This window comes from Colossoma macropomum, unplaced genomic scaffold, assembly GCF_904425465.1.
Source record: "Colossoma macropomum unplaced genomic scaffold, Colossoma_macropomum, whole genome shotgun sequence".
Lineage (NCBI taxonomy): Eukaryota > Metazoa > Chordata > Actinopteri > Characiformes > Serrasalmidae > Colossoma > Colossoma macropomum.
The window spans coordinates 1,191,702-1,212,950 of record NW_023495530.1 but is presented as its reverse complement, the minus strand read 5'-3'; the positions used below and the strand labels follow the sequence as shown (position 1 = coordinate 1,212,950).

General features: G+C 36.1%; 1 protein-coding gene across 7 annotated transcripts in view; it reads right to left on the bottom strand.

Annotated features, from left to right (window-relative positions):
- Positions 1 to 21,249, bottom strand: part of LOC118802340 (NACHT, LRR and PYD domains-containing protein 12-like) — a 69,590-nt gene that overhangs the window by 24,010 nt on the left and 24,331 nt on the right. For 4 of the 7 annotated variants that reach the window (XM_036562860.1, XM_036562861.1, XM_036562864.1 and 1 more), the window contains 5 exons: positions 16,808 to 16,981; positions 14,783 to 14,956; positions 13,550 to 13,723; positions 11,990 to 12,163; positions 9,718 to 9,891 (listed from right to left, as the gene is read on the bottom strand). In XM_036562860.1, the coding sequence (XP_036418753.1) occupies positions 9,718 to 9,891; positions 11,990 to 12,163; positions 13,550 to 13,723; positions 14,783 to 14,956; positions 16,808 to 16,981 (870 nt within the window). The remainder of the gene's footprint in view (positions 1 to 9,717; positions 9,892 to 11,989; positions 12,164 to 13,549; positions 13,724 to 14,782; positions 14,957 to 16,807; positions 16,982 to 21,249) is intronic. The other 3 variants (XM_036562862.1, XM_036562863.1, XM_036562866.1) reach the window with 3 other exon arrangements.

Sequence of the window (21,249 nt, the reverse complement as noted above, 5' to 3'; positions counted from 1 at the left end):
TTCTTTAATAACTTACAGTTCCTTTACTTCTGATACCAAGTAATTTAAAAGCTAGCACAAATAGTGATCTACTATTGGTCAAGTAATATTTTACCAAGGGCATTTCTACTTTTACTCAAGTACAGAAATGATGTACTTTGTCTGCCCTGCTGGCTTACAAGCAGAGGCTAGGAAACAAACCCTGTCTGCGTAAACAGGTATTTCTCAGATTTGGAAACAATGTCTTGACTGGATTTGGGAGGCTTGTCTGCTTATACAAATGCAGTTAGTCAGCATAAACATGGCTGTGTCTGTTTGTTATTCAATTTAGTATTTTTTAAACTTTGATTAAATGTGTCCTCTTCCTACAGCCATCCATCTGCTGCTTCTAGTTCTCCACTGTTAAGGACTTACAGCTTGTCCCAGGTACTTTTATTTATAGTAATGTTATAGTGTAGCTCTTTGTAATGTTAATATATGTTTCTTTACGTATTGCTGTTGTATAACAGCAATAGGACTTTGAATGTTAAGTGTCATTGTGAAAACCAACTTATTGTTATTTACAGAAACACTCTCCTTCTTCTATGCTATTGCATCCACAACCCCTTTTTTCTTGTTTCTTTGTAGATTTACTTCTCATAATGCATGCTGTCTCCTATCTGGTGAGGGTTTTACTGATCTTGCTTACTTTTTTCTTTATTTTAGATGCAGCCATGAAGAATCCACAGTAACAATCGCGCTGCAGGTGACAAAGAAAGTTGCTTATATCTGCTGCCTCAATAGCAGGGAAGTCTTTCAATTCAGTTGGAAATAAACGCTCCTCTTGAAAACATAAGGAACATCTGTCCAACATTTCTCTCGTAATATAGTCTAAACTAGCATAGTATGGGCTTGCCTCCATCTTGTTTTCCACTTTACACTTCCTGCCCTCCATCTGGAATTTGCATGTCATTCGAACCATGTGACTGTAGAGATTGTATTAGAGATTGTAGTCCATCTGTTTCTCTGCATAATTTGTTTACCCTTTTACCCTGTTCTTCAATGGTCAAGACCCCACAGGACCCCCCCAAAACATGTACTATTTGGGTGGTGGATCTTTCTCAGCACTGCAGTAACACTGACGTGGTGGTGGTGTGTTAGTGTGTGTTGTGCTGGTCTGAATGGATCAGACACAGCAGTGCTGCTGGAGTTTTTAAACACTGTGTCCACTCACTGTCCACTCTATTAGACACTCCTACCTTGTCAGTCCACCTTGTAGATGTAAAGTCAGAGACGATAGCTCATCTGTTTGTGTTGGTCATCCTCTAGTCCTTCATCAGTGGTCACAGGACGCTGCCCACAGGACGCTGTTGGCTGGATATTTTTGGTTGGTGGACTATTCTCAGTCCAGCAGTGACACTGAGGTGTTTAAAAACTCCAGCAGCACTGCTGTGTCTGATCCACTCAGACCAGCGCAACACACACTAACACACCACCACCACATCAGTGTTACAGCAGTGCTGAGAATGATCCACCACCCAAATAGTACATGCTCTGTGGGGGTCCATGGGGGTCCTGACCACTGAAGAACAGGGTAAAAGGGGGCTAACAAAGTATGCAGAGAAACAGATGGACTACAGTCTGTAACTGTAGAACTACAAAGTGCACCTATATTGGTGAACCTGATTAAATGGAAAATGAATGAATACAAGGTAGCAGTAAATGATAAAGTGGCTGTGTGTGTGCGCTGCACATTTCAGTTTCATGTGTATTTTTCTTTGACACCTGTTTATTGGTATGTTAACTGTTTACCTTTATGCACTGACTGTTCCATTTTGTTAGTGTTGTAGGCATGTACTGTATATTTATGTAAGACAATTAAAGCAGTTGTTTCCAAATGATTTCTAGTGTCACTGAAATTCATGCATGCATACAGGTGAAAACAGGTGAGCTTTAAGAATGTGTTACAAGGCATGATACAGTGCATACTAGCTTAACAGATGACGCACATTAAAACTGTGTCAGACAATTGATTGTTCAGCTGTGTTCACCTGTGCTTTACTGTATTCATTGGGGATTTGGGTCAATTGGTTTTCTTTTTATTGTTGTCTGGATTCTGTTATGGTATTTCAGAATAGAAGTGAATGTTAATCTACATCTTAGCAAATGCTGTGCTTTTGGTTGAGGTGCATGTAGTTATAGAGATTCAGATTTACGCAGAAACTGTATGGAACTAAATAGAGTATATTTTGCTAGCTGGGAGTGTTAATAGCACAACGTATCTGGATGTGAGCCGAGCATTTAGGCCAGAATTGGGCCGAGATACAAACCAAAGTCTCGGTATTCAGTATGCAGTATTCAGCCTAGATGTGGCCCGACTGATTTTTGCTATCTGGGAGACTCAATGTTAAAAGGTAAGACGTTGAAACAACGACGCGATATCAACATTGATTCATCTTTCAAAATCGAAATATAATCCAACATTGTTTCAACCATGATCTGTGACTAGAGATGAAACAATATTAAAATTTCATATCACGATTATCTTGACCAAAATGATCACGATTATCGGTGTTGCACTCGGGGGATTTCTGTCCTAACTGCAACTGCAGCATTATTGTGCCGTTGTGGCGCTGAACCCCTAATCAATACAGTGCACCAGGAAAAACAGCCAAAATCACAGAGGAATTGCGTGACCGTGCTGTGAGCTGCAGACAGTGTAGAGCTGCTTCTCTAAAAGCATTTAAAACTGAAACATAACTTAAAATTAACATACATCTAAACTGCGGCAGAAACACTCCTGAAGTTTAATCTCTGAAACTCTGCTTTTCCTAAAAGCAGCACACAGCATGTACTCGCGCGAGGTCCCGTCTCAAAGCACGCTATCTTCCCTATGTAGTGCACTTAGTGGATCATGAAATAGCAAATCCTTCACCCAAAGAGTGCGTGAAATGTTTGACTAAGTCATTTATAATCAACGTTAACAACAGGTTACAAATTCCCTATTTAAAACTCAACTGCTTGTTAATGATGATCGTGTTTGTTTGAAAAGTAGCGCACTATGTAGGGGACATTGAATGATTTGAGACAGTGTTACTCTCCTCTCAGAAAGTAAACACTGCAAGTGAGACGAGAAAGGGGAGCTGTGCAGATTGAACTTCTGCAGCGTCTCGTTCCAGAGCTTGTGTGACTTAACTCAGAGCTCATTTTGGAGACTCTGCTCCACAGAAACGTGTTAAAAGCTTTAGTTTCGATTCACAGTTGATTCACCGATTGTTTTTTCACCAATTTTTTTTTTTTTTGACGCCAAAAGCTTCATTTTATATTATTAACGAACCATAAGCATAAGTTAAACCACACAAACCATGACATTTCTTCTATTTCGAAGTCCCCACAGACTTCTCCGTTAAAGTTAACCTTGCATTCTCTAAAAAGTAGCAGGTGGTGGTCGCGAAGATGACTTGTAAGGTTTGATGTGTTGCCCCCTTTCGCCGCTATTTTCTTTCGGCCTGCTCTGCAGACAGAGTGGTCATCTTCAATTAACTTTCCTTCTGCATCCTTATAAAACCCAAAATATGACCAAACGTCAGACTTGGTCTTCTTAGAAGGCTGAAATATCTCCGAATCTCTGTCACTACATTCCGCCCTGTTCTCCCTTCTCTCCCTCTCCCTCTCTCTCTCTCTCTCCCTACCCCTCTACACACACAGAGCTGCGTCTGAGAGATGATTCTGCCTTTGTTTGACTCTGTACAGCGAGTTTTTCACACCGTAGTAATCGACTGCGGTTTTAACGATACTTTAAAGTTCAAACGGTACTACTAACCGTCATTAATTTTACCGCGGTTTATCGTGAAACCGGTAACCGTTTCATCTCTATCTGTGACGTTGATTCAACCATGAATAAACATTGAAATGCCAGCTGGGTTGTTGTAGAAACCTATTAGCTGTCTGTCAAGCTGATTGTTAAACACGGTTTTGCCTTTAGACAGTGTATTACAGGAGAATTCCACTGTTAAATAGTTATGGTGTAAGTAACAGTAATTCAGAGTGGTTTGGTGTGAAATGCTCTGTTCTAGAGAAACTTCAAAATTGTTCACAGTGGTGGTGATAGGAACCAGACATCCACCTCTAAAAGCTTCGTCACATAAAGTTATTACATGAAATGGTTAAGAATTTACTGCCTGATGACTGAGACACTGTTTTATGACAAATTTGAGAAGGTCTTGGCCTAAAACATATTTTTAATGGTGGTTTAAAATAGTTTCCAAACAAAAATCTTTATTTTTCAGTTTTTCCACTATTTTACCATCATCAACATTCCATATAAAACTCAGAAATGGTTCACTGGTGGTTTTGGCTAGTAAATAAATGGCTGTGTTTGTGTTGTAATCATGGTGATCCCTGGTTCCTATCACCACCACTGTCTCTACAATCAACCATTTCCCACCAAACAAGTTTAGATATCACTATATTTTAATATCTGTTTGAGATGTTGCTCCTATTAAATATGCAGTATTGCTGGAGTATCAAAACAGTAGTACAGTATACAGTATTAATAGTGTAATAGTGCAATTTCAGTACAAATGCAGCAAAGCGGACATGGTGCAACTACAGTACTGCAGTTCGTAATGCTGCAAGACAAATGCAGTAAACGGAGACAGAACAATATCACTACACTATTAAAAACTTTTTAGTACTGCAGTTGTACTGCTTCTATTTCCACAGGAGCATTTTATGGTGAAAAATAGCTGTTTTGAATTTTATTGTTGGCAGTAGACTTAAGTTTTTATTTTAAACTGTGTTTATGTATAAGTAGCCCTTTTAACTAACTTCTTCCATTCTATGGTTTTTCTACTGCCTTGTGTAGAATCACCGCAGAATTTTAGTTAGCAGGACCACCAACATGACAGTTCCACATGCGGATGTCTGCCTACTACCACAGGAAGTTTTTCAGACAAACTCTGCAACAATTATCATTGGTTAATATTGATCACTGAACACAGAAATACACATCTGTCTCCCATTATCTGTTTACTTTCAGTGAGTTTAAAGTTTATTAGCACCACCCACCATGTTGCTCTGTGCAGACTTATAATTACAGACGATAGTGTTACTGATTTAGATAGTTTTAGCTTTGTACATGTGTGTGGTTTAAATAATAATACAATAATCATTTTAATGTATATACATGAAAATTATTATTGACCAAACAAATTGTTTGGTGATGGCTACTGAGTCAGCTCATGTTAGAAGGTCATGGCTAGCAAGTTATTTCATATCTTGCATGTTAGCTTACAACTAGCATGTTAGCTTGTTGCTAGTGGGTTAGGCCATGGCAGAGCCATCATACAGGACTGTGGCCTTGATTAGCAGGTTAGGTCTAGGCTACATAGTAGGTTACTATGAAAAGAGACACACAGACAATTTAACTTAATGTTGCTTTGCCAGTTTAAATGCCTGGTGAGCAAGCAAGCTCAGAAATTACAAACTGTTAGGCACAAATGAAGGCATTACAGGCATTACAGGCATCACCAGCTTTTTGTGTAGTTTATAGTGCCAAATCATACCAGCGTACTTTGATGTCAAAATGCGTACCTGCTACACAAAATGCATAGAGACTGGCAGGTCTGCACTCTGCAGCCCACCCTCTCACTCCCCCTAGTGATTCACGTCACTTCAGTTTAACCAAGTCAGAGCCAAAGCCAGAAGAAAGACATTACCTCTGGCTTTGGCTCTGACTTGGCAGCCGTACTTAGCATTAGCAGGACTTGACACTGGATGTGATTTACATCCAGTCTACATTATTAAACAGATGACTGTGCTGTAAAATTCATTAGACAATGTTTAATCAGTGAGGAACCCACAGGATTTCTGTGAAATAAATAAATATATCTATTTGTATATATGTATATGTATAAATATTTTTAGTTCTTTTAAATTTAATACAGTCCATAAGCTTGTATTTAAACAATGTAAGGACAGTAATAATACATTTTTTTATTTCATTTTTGAGTTTTTGGTTGGAAAAAAGTGGGTCAAAATCTGAAAACGCTCAATGGAAAATGATCCAATCAGAATTTGTTTCTCTGTGGTATCCCGGCAGATACAGACAAGCTAGGTCATCCAGTGATTAGGCTTTCAGAAGATGAACTGAAGGTGAATGTTCATGTGAATTGTTGTTAGCTTTGTGCTAGCATGCTACTAGAATCACACAGAGGTGCTATCAGAAACTAGCATTATGTTCTTATTATCAGTTAGTGTTTTTCATATAATTGATGCAGCAGTAACACAGAAAATAACTGAAAAATGCAGAATGTAGGAGATTTATGAACAGCTTGGTTTTCTGTAGAATGAGTTTGGGTGTAGAGAGTAGAGACTTGAGGCTGAAGTACAGACATGGTGTGACTACAGTTTGTGCTACAGTGGAACTCGATAAGAGGAGGTTACTGTTCTGATATATTAAATCAGAAAATTAAACTAACTCATGCTGTACAAACCCAGTCTTTTAACTGCATTCCACACCTCCATCAACATGACCTCTCTGCTGGCTTGAAAGGGGAATTCCACTGATTCTTCTACATTTCTGCATAATTCAGTCAGAGTGGTTGATGTAAAATGGTTCACTGTAGTCAAACTTAGCGATATCCTTACAAAGGTAGTGACAGGAACCAGGGATTCACAATGTCAACAACATAAATAGTCAGTTTATTCACAATGTAAAATGACCAGTGCGCCTACACGCCTTCATAATGTTTATATGTAATACTGACGATGGTAAAATAGTTGGAAATATGAAAATGTTTTCTTTGGAGACTATTTTACTTTACAACATCTCATATACAACTCATATATATATTTGTCCACTAAATGTATTATTAAAAATACTTTGTAGGCAAAAACCTTGCAAAACTTTTGTAAACCAGTGTTCCATCAGGTGATACATTCTTAACTATTTCATGTGTAAGAGCTTTTTGTGAAATAGCTCTTAGAGATATTAAACGTTTAAAACATCTGGTTTCTGTCAACACAACTGTTAGCAATTCACAGAAAATTTTCAGTTAACTGGTAGCTAATGTTATGCTAGCTTGCAACATCAGTTTAGTATGAACAGTGAATGTTAGCTGGCTTGTTATGTCAGTGATGTGATACTCCTACATCCCACATACGGCATTCTCCTTTTAGTGTCATAAGAACTTGGATCAATCAATATGAACCCATCTTTCATTATTTTATTTTATCCATTATTTATTTTATTTTATTTTATTTACTGTGTTTTATTTTTAATTTTATTTTCTGTGCACTGTGAGCTCCTGTAACCAAAACTGAATTCCTTGTATGTGTAAGCATACCTGGTCAATAAAGCTTGATTCTGATTCTGATTCTTTCTCTGTTGTCATTAATGTATGAAAACTAGGCCGTGGGTTTGAGCTCTGTGGTGTGCTTCACATTTTGGTTTCACTTTTCTGTCATATTTGTTTAGGGAGTGACATACATTGATGATATAAAGAGCTAAAATTAGTTATTCACACTCAGCTGATGTGGAGAAATGAATTTGTTAATTTAGCACATCTAGCACACCTACTAGCTAGTACTGAAATAATTGTAAACAAACTCTAATAAATTCACAATATAAATAAAAGTTACTCAAATCACTGGCATTTATGATACAGGGAGCTGTCATATACAGCCAGCTGGTAACAACAGTATAAAGCCACATTGTTTGGGAATAAAGTGTCAGCAATTGCATTTAGTCATACTGGCTAATGGCACCCAACAATTCATCCAGATTAGATGGACCAGAGTAATATATCTTATGCTCACAGTGTAGTGTATTCTATGGGGGGCCTAAAGGATAAAAAAAAATTAAAGTGCGTTACTGAGTCTGTTTTTATTTTATTTATTAAATTTATTCTTCCTGTAGGACATGTCAACACATTTAAAAATGTCAAAAAACATTTCTAGCAACACTTGTACAATTAATTTTGTTTAGGCATTTTTTTTGGTGAGGAAAAGTAGATGTTAAACTCAGGAACTCACTTTATTTATTTTTTTTTTCATCTTACCATTCAGAGCTTCCATAGTATTCAAAACCCACAAGAAAAAAGCTCAAGGGCCACATGTTATTCAAGAGAGAATCAGCACAAAAGCCACATTCACTGCACATCACCAAACATCTACCTGTTCAGGAAATCTGCTGAATCTTCCCACAACGTACAGAGCATCCTTATAATGCAGCCAGTACAGAGTGATGTATTCAAACCCTAGTATGTTGATCAATGTAGCCTTTTATATTGTGCATGAACAGTAACAGATGCAGCACACACAAAGTTTAGTTTCACCTTGTTTTTTGCTGCCTGCTGCAAATTAGTGAATTTAGAGGGTCATGGTGATTGGCTGGTGCAATAATAAAACAATTTAAAAAAATGCAGTTTGAAGTAATGCAGTAATACATAGTAATAGAACAACAACAACTTTATACAGAAGTGTAGGAGCAGTGTGATACTACTATACTTGTACTGCATTACTTCAAACTGAATTTTTGCTTTATCCAATTTTGTGGGCTCCATCTCTCAGAAGATGACACATGACTCTCCATTGTTCGGGGTCAACTGACTACTGATTAACTTCATCTGTTCCATGTTCATGTAACCTGTTAGTTTAGTATATAAGCCTGTATCATAGTATAGTTTGCATTTCTGGTTTGACCTCATTTTCTGGTTTAAGGACTTTGCTTTTCAAACTGCCCTTATGGTTACTGTTTTCACTGTTTGGCTTCTGACTTTGGACTGTCTGACCTTAATTTTGGGTGCCTCTTTTTCTAATAAAACCTTTTTGCATTAGATTGGTCTGCAAGCATCTGAGTTGTGTGGGGGTCTGACAGCAGTAGTATACTACTGTAAAATTTAGTACTGCAGTATTAGTGCATTTGTTTTATTTGTGAAGTAAATGAGGAAAATGGATGCAATTACTTTAGTATTAAAAAACTGCAGTAAATTATGTAGTTCTACTTTTAGCACTGCTCCCATTTTACTATATTTGTATTAAATACAGGACAGTAACTGCTGTTCTACTCTTATTAAATATTATAGTCCTGATATTACAATACAGAGAATATTTTAAGAAGTCTGTGTTTGAATTCACACAATCAAGACAGCTACACTGAAATACTCGCACATTTTTGTACACACATATACACACACAGACAGGAAGTATTCCAGTGCTTCAATCAGAACACAGGATATAAACTTAATAAGGCAGGAAACAGGATATAAACTTCATGGCCATTAATCAGGTATATTGCATTGTATTATTACACCTGTAACAACAAACTGCGTAAATACGACAATATCATATATATAAAGCAAATACAAACTAGGATAGTGCTGAGCAGATAAGGCCTGTGTCAATGCAAATGGTTTCTTTTTAGAATATGAAAGTGTTTATGGAGAAGCTCTATTCAACATGCATACTGTTCGAGAACAGAAGCTCTCCATGTGTCTAGTGGTACATATTCAGGAAAAAGAGCTGACTTGGTTTGGGTTCTTTATTATTGTTCTAACATTTTTGCAGCTGGAAAATCTTTTCGAGAGTTTTCACAACCCAATGCATGTCCATACTATCCTAGGATGTTGTTCCATCTTATAATAATAACAATAATAATAATAATAACAACAACAACAACAACAATAATAATAACAGACTCCAACACACACACACACACACACACACACACAGAAAGCTGTCCTGAGCTGTCAGTACCTGAGTGTGTCCAGTCTACAGTGTGGATCGTCCAGTCTAGCAGAGAGCAGCTTCACTGCTGACTCTCCTGGGTGGTTGTAGGTCAGATCCAGTTCTTTCAGGTGTGAGGGGTTTAAACTCAGAGCTGAAGCCAGAGAAGAACAGCCTTCCTCTGCAATTAAACAGTAAGACAGTCTGCAGAGAAGAGGGAAGAAGAGGGAGACAGACAAAATGAGACATGTGGCATTCAAAGTTGTATGCAAAACTTTGGGCACCCCTGGTCAAATTACAGTAAGTAAACACACATCCTCTTCAGCAAACATGCTTCTGCAATTTTTAATTCATAATTACTGCTCATCTGCTGAATTTATCATAAAATGTTGCCTGTGCAAAAGTTGTGGCACATTTCATATTTTACAAAAGCAGAAAACACAAATTTCTGTGTATTACACATGAAGACATTGATGTCTGCCAGATAAAATAACAACATTTACATAAAACATTTCAAAAAAGAATTTAAACAAACAAAAAAATATATATAAAAAAATGCAATTCTGGTAGATCTCAAAATAAAGAAAAGACATCCTCAGTTAGTATTTATAGCTGATAACAAGGGAGAATGTTTTATTTATTTTTTTATTTATTTTTGGAAGTTTTCATAAAGCTGATGAATTTTTATTGTTTGTCAATAGTTTTTAATAATTTAAGCAGGGTTAGAGCCTATGTGACCAAAGTGGGTGCCAGGAACAAAACAACAGTGATGTAACACATATACATACATACAAACATACAAATATGTTTATAAAAAAATACACATTTTTTAATTGTTACCATTCAAATAAATATATACACAAGTAACTACCATATCTGGAGGAGATTAGATATAAAATAATTCATTTGCATAAAGAAGCAGAAAGTCAAAAGAATAAGTGAAAAATCCAGAGTTTCCAAAACTAGAGTTCAAAAAATGATTTAAAGATCCAGAGAAAATTAAAATCCTAACAACCTGATAGACCACTGGAACTACAGACCTGACAGACCACTGGAACTGTCCCCATCAGATAAACAGAACACAAAACAGAAAGCTTCAGATCTGAAAACATCCTGTCCATCCTTCCACTATGAGAAGACAACTCAGCGCTATGAGTCTGAAAGGATATGTACCTGTCAAGAGGCTCTTAAGGAGCACAGAGCAGTGCAATTGCAAACAGGGGCGGAATTAGACTGAATACATTATCAAAAAGTGTGGTTAAGTGTGCTGCAGCAACCAGATCAACAGCTAAAACAATAATGACTATTAAAATGGCAATAATAATAATTGCAATTATAAACAAAAACAACAACAACAACAATAATAATAATCATTACAATGATTGCTGTTTTGCTATTATTATTATTATTGTTGGTATTATTATTATTATTGTTATTATTATATTTGTTTAGTTTTACATTCTTATTTTATTTTTTCTTGTTATTATTATTAGCCTATTAATTATCACTACTAAGTGGAACAGCTCAAAATGCTCTACAGCCTGAAGTAAATTCAACAGAAAATAAATAAATAACCACAAACACTACTAGTTGAATGTCACTAAAAAAGAAAAAAAAAACATCAAATCATATTGGAAACATGTTTGTGGGTTGTGGGTTTTAATAAACTGGTGCATTAATACAGGATTCAGTTGAAGTGTGTGGTCATTAGCATGCAGGACTGCATGCCTGGAACAAAATGATTAAAATAGGAATTTCAAGCATCCCTTTGTATATTTGTCCACAAAATTGCCCTGTGAGTAAATGGACATGTCTTTATGTGAGTGCCTGAATTTTATAAAATACAGTTTTTCATCCTCAGTTGGGCAGGTCTGAGGAGGTGGCAGTGCAAGCTCATCTTTGGACCAGATTTTGAATGTCACTCAGTTTAGGAATTTCTTGTTTTTGAATAATTTTCCATTCACTTTCAACTTTACTACACAAATGGATAATCTTACATCTAATCTCCTTAGAAATAGCTCCTAAAAAATTCATTACTTGTACTTCATGATTATTTTGACTGAAAATGAAATAAATGAAGCATCTCTGATTTTTGCTCAAAATTGTACAAAAACAGACACTAGTAATGTGTTACACCCCAAATGAGGTACACTGTTATCAATATATCTATATCTATCAATATAGGGATTTTCTTTTATGAACAGAATATTTTACGAAAGCACATATTTGCTCATGTATTTTGTATATATTGTATATATGTATATAGCATTGCGTATCAAGAATGAATTTACAGAAATCTCACCTGAGTATCTCCAGTTTACAGTGTGGACTCTTCAGTCCAGCAGAGAGCAGCTCTGCACCTGAATCCTGAAGGTCATTGTTACTGAGGTCCAGCTCTTTCAGGGAAGAGTTTACCAGTTGTAATACTGATCCCAGATTTTCACAAGATTTTTCCCCAAGATTACAGGAATCTAGTCTGCAAGGGGAGAATACATGCAGTATCACACAAAACAGTCAAAGGAAACTGACTGCATATTTTTAGCTTACTAGGATGATTCAACTAAGTGAGAAGATGAAAAATAAGTCAACAGTGTGTTTCTTTTCTCAAAAAGTGGTTCAATGTTGCTTATAATAAAAGAGGAACTGTAATCAGCAACAGTTGGTTAACTCATGCTTTTGTCTTTGTTAACATGCATATGGGATTAAGAAGCTTATTAGAGAATGTTTTATAATACATAATAAAGACGCAAGAGTTTACTAATCCTATGTAACTTCCTACTTTATTAGTCTTTATTATTTACCTTTATTGGTTTATTTTTACTGTATTCTTTTTGTTTTTTGGGGCTAAATAATCAGATATTCACCCAAGATTACACAGTCTGGAGAGTAAATATCTTATTGGAGAATAAGATATTTAATGGAGAATTTCTGAAAGTAGTAAGAAAAATGTATCTATGCCTTTATACCTTACATTTCAACCAACATAATCAGGCAGTAACAGTAGAATCAACTGAAACATTTTAGTCCCAATAGGTGGCTCCAGTGATGCAAGAAAAAACTACTCCAGCTCTTCTGGAAGTCCTAGATATGTCACTGACTGTGAGTACGAACTGCAGCCAAAGAATTAGGTTTCTGTCAGCTGTCAGAAACGTAATATGGCAGCAGCTGTTCTATGCATATTTTATTGAAGTAGTCACTGTAAAACTACTACTTACTAAGAAAATTTATATTACTGGAATTTTTGTACAAATTTCAAATGTTCCGTGTTCCTTTAGAGATGCAATATAATATGTGTGTTGACCACTGCTTACTTATTATAATATTGACATGATATTAACATGAAATCATAACATTAACATCTCATAAAGAGTGGTAACGGAAATTAGCATTATTGTAATAGTCGTACATTCCAAGACACCTTATACAGCAACTGAAAACATTTCTAAATTAAATACTGACATGTAATGACATGTATAGCTAATGCATGCTCTTCACACTATGAATGTATTTGGTTCTCTATGGAAACAAAATAAAAAGTTCAGGGAAAATCTCAAATACACCATGCTTTATTTTGTTTTAGTAGTTGCATTGGTCAGTTATTAATCTTAGCACAAGACTTGTGACTGTAGCCAGGTTTGATGTATATTTCAAAACATAGTCATGTTGGGAGGGATACTATTATTTAGCTTTGTCTATGTCACCTCCGTTAGTTGTTCCCTCATGTTCTACTTACATACACTTGTATCTCATAATCTAGGAATTTTCTTGTACTCACGGAATATTGTATGGTTCTTAAAGTTCACTAAAACATCCTTTTGTTGTAAAGTGCTGGTGAAGCATAAAATATCAAGAATGAAATCACCTGAGTATCTCCAGTTTACAGAGTGGACTCTTCAGTACAGCAGAGAGCAGCTCTGTTCCTGAATCTTGAAGGTCATTTTTCCTAAGGTCCAACTCTTTCAGGGAGGAGTTTACCAGTTGTAAAGCTGATCCCAGTTTTTCACAAGACTCTTTCCCAATATTACATGAAGACAGTCTGCAAAGAGTGAATACATATCACACTGTAAAAAAGTATTTATATCATGACATTAGACAACACATATACAAATTATCTTGCGTATTTGTAGTTTACTAAGATGGTTCTACTAAGTGACAGAAAGATATACAAGTCAGCAGTGTGTTTCCTTTTCTCACAAAGTGAGAAGTGAGGTCTAGGGGTATGATTCTCGCTTCGGGTGCGAGAGGTCCCAGGTTCAGATCCCGGATGAGCCCCCACATTTGTCATGACTGTCTCAACATCATGACAAATAAAAGAGAAGTAGTGAATAAATGAAAAACCTCACGGACAAAAACTGTGGGCCAAAATAAACTAATAAACTGAAGCATGTCTTAAAAAAAAACTGGCCCAAAAACAAAACAAACTCCCCGGGACACAAACAACAAAACAAAAGAGAAGCTCCCGTCACAAGCACACCACACAGGTGTAAGTAGTGTTTTTGATGAGGCCTACAGCCCCATCCACTTCAACTCCACCTGTAATGGCACAGACCTGTAATGGCACTGGCCCCTCACAGATGTGATTATGTGCTTGACCCGCCCTCAGTGTTTGGTGGAAGTTTTACCAGCCAAAAATGGTCTATCATTAACGGTTCAAGTATGTCAAGTTACCTTCTATTTAAACAGTAAAATTATAAGAGATTCTTTAAAAAGGTGGCTTGAACGGCTTGTCCTCCCTCAGTACTGGGTTCACTTATGTTTGCAGCTTACTGGCTAATGTGGCATAATTTAGTGGTTTGTGTTCAAACAGGAAAATTGTAATGCCATCTCAATGTTACTTAGTAATCTCAGTTCTGTTAAGAGCAAAGGTCACCGACAACATTCTGTTTTAGTAGTTGTATTGGTCAGTTATTAATCTCAGCACAAGACTTCAGAGTGTTGCCAGCTTCGATCGATATTCCAACACATAGTCATGTTGTGAAAGCTACTTGTAATTTTGCTTTGGCTATTTCAACTTTGTGATTTTACCTTTCAGAGATTTTCCCTGCTGATTCACTTTGGTACACTTGGATCTTATGATTTTAGAACGAAATCTCACCTGAGTATCTCCAGTTTACAGTGTGGACTCTTCAGTACAGCAGAGAGCAGCTCTGTTCCTGAATCCTGAAGGTCATTGTTGCTGAGGTCTAGTTCTTTCAGGAAGGAGTTTACCAGTTGTAAAGTTGATCCTAGATTTTCACAAGACTTTTTCCCTATGTTACATGAAGATAGTCTGCAAGAGTGAAAACATATGAAAAGAAATTAGAAAAAAGCACTTATATCATGCTAGACAACGCATATTTGGGGCTTACTAAGATGGTTCCTTTAAATGAGAGTAACATAAATAAAGTCAACAAATGAAGTAAATGAATAAATAAAAAAGTGGCTCAAATTTGCTTATGATGTTCCTTCAGTAAAATGGCACTATAATCAGCTATAGCTGTTTAACTTAGTTTTCTCATGTGTTCATCTTTGTTGCCAGGCATATGCAGCATAGTAGCTTATTTAGAGAAATATTTTTCACAAAAAACTAGAACAGCTCACTAATCCAATATAATGTGCTACTTTGTTAGTAAATTGAACATTTCAACCCCCTGAATTACAGTTTCTTCTAAATTACAGTTTCTCTTCAGTTTGGTTCATATTTTTGTCATGTTTTAGCTACTGGTGCCAAATCCTTCAGTACCCAGGGGCAGAGGTACTCCAGTTTCAGGATCATGAAACACAGCACTGAGGGTGTGCTTTACAGTACAGTGAATGATTTCATTTCTGTTTTCTACAGCTTTTCAATGGACTTTCAAAGATTCTTGGGAAACAAGTAAATCAGACTGGCAAGCCTACTTTTGCTGGATCACCACCAGCTGCCTGGCATTATGTGCAGACTGCTTGACCTGCCATCACTGTTTGGCGGATGCCAAAATTTTACTAGCCAGAAATGTTCTATCATTTTATGTTTATAGTAATAATGAAAATATACAGAATGTTTAGTAAATATTTCAAATAATCAAGTTACCTTCCATTAAAACAGTAAAATTATAAATCACTCATTGTGATAGCAGTGATATTCTAGCTTCTAAGAATATGTTATCCTCTATGCTTTTAGCATCACAAAAGAGAAGCAAAAATACCAAAAACATCTGCCTTCTTGCGGATTTGTTAAAAAATTATTGTTATGCTGTATCTACTGCTCCTGCCTTCCGCTCAATGACTGCTGGGATAGGCCCCAGCTCCCCCTGCAACTCAGAAGGACAAGCAGCTTAGAAAATGTGTGTGTATGTATGTATCTACTGCTGTGAATGAGTCCATGAAGACAGATTTTGTTAGGTAAAACCTGGCTTTACTTTGGCAAAATCTTAACAACCCTATTTTGCATTTAACATAACTCCAGCAAGATGGCAAAAAAGTTGCCTAATTCTGGCTAATGATCACTAGTATGTAAAACTATTGCTACGAAGAGCCAGGGAAATGTCAGTGAAACAGTTTGTGTCTTTATGATAAAGATATAGCTAAATCATATTTTGGGGGAAAAAACTTATAGGAGTCATCTTACCCAATAGGTCTAACTTTAATTTTTATTTCAAAAGAATAAAAATTGTACTATTCTGTACACAACCCCTACATAATCATACATTTTTAACTTGCTTTGTAACTTAATAGAATGCATAAATCACTGTTATCTAATGACAAAAACTCTAAAGAACTAATCCCAGGTCAATTACAGGTCAATAAATCTCAGAAATGTCATATTAAGATGAAATTTCACAATTAATTAGCTATTCTGTAAATTTATCAAGATTAGATCTGGCCCCATCATTCGATCAAGAGAGAAATAACCCATTACATGTTTCAATTAATGTGTTCTCCCCATTTATTTCATTATTTCTTGTTTTAGTCCTATACTGAAAGATGTTGACTTCATTTCATTTAATTAGGCGCACTTATGCATGTGCATAAGGACCGAGGATCAGTCTGTCACTCAGTCAGCGACTAAATAAGAGACAGCGCTTGCCCACTAGGCAAAAAAACCTTTTGGATGTAAAAAGATGTACTAGTGAAGCACTGAATATCAAGAATGAAATCTCACCTGAGTATCTCCAGTTTACAGTGTGGACTCTTCAGTCCAGCAGAGAGCAGCTCTGTTCCTGAATCCTGAAGGTCATTGTTGCTGACGTCCAGCTCTTTCAGGGAGGAGTTTACCAGTTGTAAAGCCGATCCCAGATTTTCACAGGACTTTCTCCCAATATTACACCAAGATAGTCTGCAAAGAGTGAATACATTTCTTACATAAAAAGTGTTTATATCATAATGTTAGACTACACAGATACAAATCACTGTGCATATTTGTAGCTTACTAAGATGGTTCCAATAAGTGACAGCAGGAGAAATAAAGGCAATAAATAAATAAATAAATAAGTCAGCCAGCAGCAGGTTTCCTTTTCTCACAAAGTGGGTCATGTTTGCTTATAATATTCCTTCAGTAATGTTGCTAATGTTGTAATCAACTATAGCTGTTTAACTCATGCTTTCATCTTTGTTACCATGCATATACACATAGCAACTTATTTAGAGAAATGTTTTCACATAAAAAAGCTGGAACAGCTCACTAATCCTAAACAACTTGTTACTTTGTCAGTTAATTTAATATTTCAACTTCCCCGAATTCCAATTTCTTGTCAGTTTGGTTCATATTTTTTGTCATGCTTTCAGCCACTGGTGCCAAATCCTAGAGAGCCACAGTACTGGACAGCTAGACTGCCTACCTGTTCTAAAGTGAACTCATTAATGACTCCTGATTATTTTAAAGCAGGATACTTATAAAACTGTATAAAACACTAACTATGCAGTGCTGTGGTTAAAAAATGTATTGGCACCTATTCCATCAGGAAACATAGCACTGAGGGTGTGGTTTACAGTAGAATTAATGCTTTCATTTGTGTTTTCTATGGCTTTCCAATGGACTTGTAGATTATCGGTTTACAAGCAAAAAAATTATAAATAAATAAATAAGTAAATACTACTAATAAAAATAAATTAAAAAATCACACTGACAAGCCTACTTTTGCTGGATCACCATAAGCTACCTGGCATTATGTGCTGAATGCACCAACCGACCAAAAAATCCGCCTTCTTGTGGATTTGTTTGACATTTATTCGTATGCTGTATCTACTGCTGTGAATGAATCCATGACGACAGATTTAGCTAGGTCAGTATTGAGTGTTAAATTCACACAATGACAGATTTTAGGACTGTTATTAGCACAATATGACACAGACTCTCAAGTTAATTTCAACATGCACACACATTTTAAATTTTTGTTGAGAGTGTAAAAATAAGAGCAAAAACCACTTGTTCTCTATTTGCCAGCATATATTCTTATAACACTAGCAATACAGCTTCCAATTTTCAGTTTGAAAGAAAAAAACAATTGTATCGTGCTCTGCACAACACCTCCATAATCATATATTTTTAACTTTCTTTGTGAAACTTTATATAAGCGCATAAATCACTGTTTTCTAATCACACACACACACATACACATTTTCTAAACCGTTTACCCTTCTGGGTCACAGTGTTATCTAAACACAAACACTTTCAAAAACTGATCCTAAAAATATTCTAGGTTAATACATTTAAAAACACTATATCAAGATAAAAGTTCACAATTCATTTGACCACAGCTATTCTGTAAATTTATCCAAATTAAATCTGACCCCATCATTTGATCAAGAGAGAAATTACCCATTGCATGTTTCAGTTAATGTGTTCTTCACATTTCTTCCATTATTTATTATTTTAGTCCTACACTGAGGGATGCTGAGTTTGCTTCATTTAATTATGTGTATTTATGCATGTGTGTTGTAACATTGAGTGTCACGGACTGAGGATCAGTCTGTCACTCAATCAGTGACTCAATAAGAGACCGCGCTGGCCCCAAGGCAAACTGGTAAAAAACAACACAAAAAAACAAACAAACAAAAAACTGCTCAAACCAACTGACAGTAATATTGAAAATATATTTACAGAGCCATTGGCCAATATCTGCTTTCTCAATGAGTTCAACCTCCAGAAGTTCATCAGACAGGTGTTTTTGAATGGTTTGTCCTCACTAAAAACCAGGTTCACTTATTTCTGCAGCTTGCAGCATGACACGCTTTAGTCATTTGCGTTTGAAAGGGAAATTGTGATATCACCTCTGCATTGTTTGATCATTTCAGTTCTGCTTAGAGTGACAGTCACTCTAACGACAATGAGCACAGATTAGCACAATAGGTCAGGTTTGGGGAAGCAGCTACAATTTTCAAGAATTTTTTTTGAATGCTTTCTTGAGAGACTGTTAGACTTAGTACAAGAACTCAGTTAAAACAACAAGAGCAACAAAGCAAATATGTGTGTGTGTGTGTGTGTGTGTGTGTGTGTGTCTCAAGTCAAGTCAAGAGGCTTTTATTGTCATTCCATCTATGTACAAGTACACAGTGGAGTGAAATTATGTTCCTCCAGGAACAACACGGTGCAACAAGGAACAAAAAGTACAAAGTGTGAACGTGCAGACAAGTGTGCAAACAAAAAATTAAACTAGAAACAAACAATAAATATGATAAATTAAACAGACATTAGACAAAGTGAACAGACTTGACAGCGCAGCACCGACAGAGCACAGATTTCTGGACATGAGGTTGTGGAATAAGGTGCAGACATATTTAACATGCTGTGATCTTTAAGTTACGCAGTCAGATAACATACATATACACAGCAGTTACTGAAGTAGTAAAACAGTGTAAACACAGTATTAGCAGCAATGTTCCAGAGGTTTGTGTGATATATCCAGTATTCTGTCCATAAACATCTATAAGCCTACAGTTTAGAACAATAAATACTATCTCTGCTGTGACTGTTGGCCCTGAACCCACCCCAGAATTATGTCTCTCCAAACCTATGACCCTCCAGAATTAATCATTTAAGTCTTTGGCTTAAAGGCCTTTTTTCTTCCTTTTAAGCCTTTATCTTTTCCATGCTTCTCCATTCTACTAGATTCCTCAACATTCTTCCTTTAAAGTAGTGCTTCAAACTGTGAAGTGTTTTATTAACATATATGATAAATACAGTGCTATGACTCATGTTTTAATATATTTTTACCTGAAAGACTGACTAATGTGCATAATATAAAAATGAATAACGCAGTAAACAGAAAAACACTGGATTCATGACAAGTGAATACAGTACTTGTACCAAATTTAAACTTTATTTCATTTAAATATGATATACTGAAATTGTATTTCTGTAGCCGGAGTTAAATTACATCCTTATAGAATAAAGAACTTGTGGTTAGTGTGGTTAGAACTTGTGGTTGTGAAAACAATTTGTCGTAGCATCAACAAATGCAACTTAGTGACTGGGGCTGCACACAGTTAAATTGAGATGCAGTGTGGCTGCATCAAGATAAATTACAGACTAAATTGAACATCCTAAATGTTCACAAGCTTGATTTTCATGAGACATTTTTTGTATTGTTATTTATTTATTTAATTATATATTGTTTTTTGAAAGCAACAGTCAAAAAGACAATATCAATGTTTATGTGCTTGAAGCTCATCCTTTGTTGGGTAACTGAAATACCTGGACACTGAAATAAAAAACAGGCTAGTGGAAAGAAATAACAGCGTTAGAGTAGTAACCTAAAATGCCCTACTGACATGATTTTTACATCTTATGAGAATACATCAGAGGATTCCAGATTCTAGCACATTTCTAATATGAATGCAGGTTTGTTTACAGTCACAAGTTCCATATATATGTAGTAAAATGTCAAAAATCATACTGAACATACTGGATGCAAGAACACATTATTTTTTAAACAGCCAGCTTGGCAGAAATGCACTTGCTATTGTAATGTTTTAGGCTTTAAGTTGAATGAATTATTAGAAGATTCACTAAAAACTGCAACATACGACAGGGGGACCATGTTAGCCTTCTGAATGAATGCTTTTATAAAATGAATTATGGCTACAAACTTTCACTTTTTTAGTGATGGACATTTTGACATGGCTGCCAAACATTCTCTTAAGTGCTGTTTCTCTGTATTTATTACACCCTTACCATTAATTATATGATATTATGCCATGATACATCTGATTCACATTTAGTCACAATTGGTCTTTTTTTTTTAACAGATTATGCTTGAAGTAGCCAATTTATATTGAAATGGGGCATAAAATCACACGCAATGACACGGACATGGTGGTGGCGTGTTAGTTTGTGTTGCACTGGTACGAGTGAATCAGACACAGCAGTGCTGCTGGAGTTTTAAACACCTCAATGTCATTGCTGGATTGAGAATAGTCCACCAACCAAAAATATCCAGCCAGCTGTGTCCTGTGACCACTGATGAAGGACTAGAGGATGACCAACACAAACTGTGCAGCAACAGATGAGCTACTGTAAATGACTTTACATCTACAAGGTGGACCAACAAGGTAGGAGTGCCTAATAGAGCAGATGGTGAGTACAGTGTCTAAACTGCAGCAGCA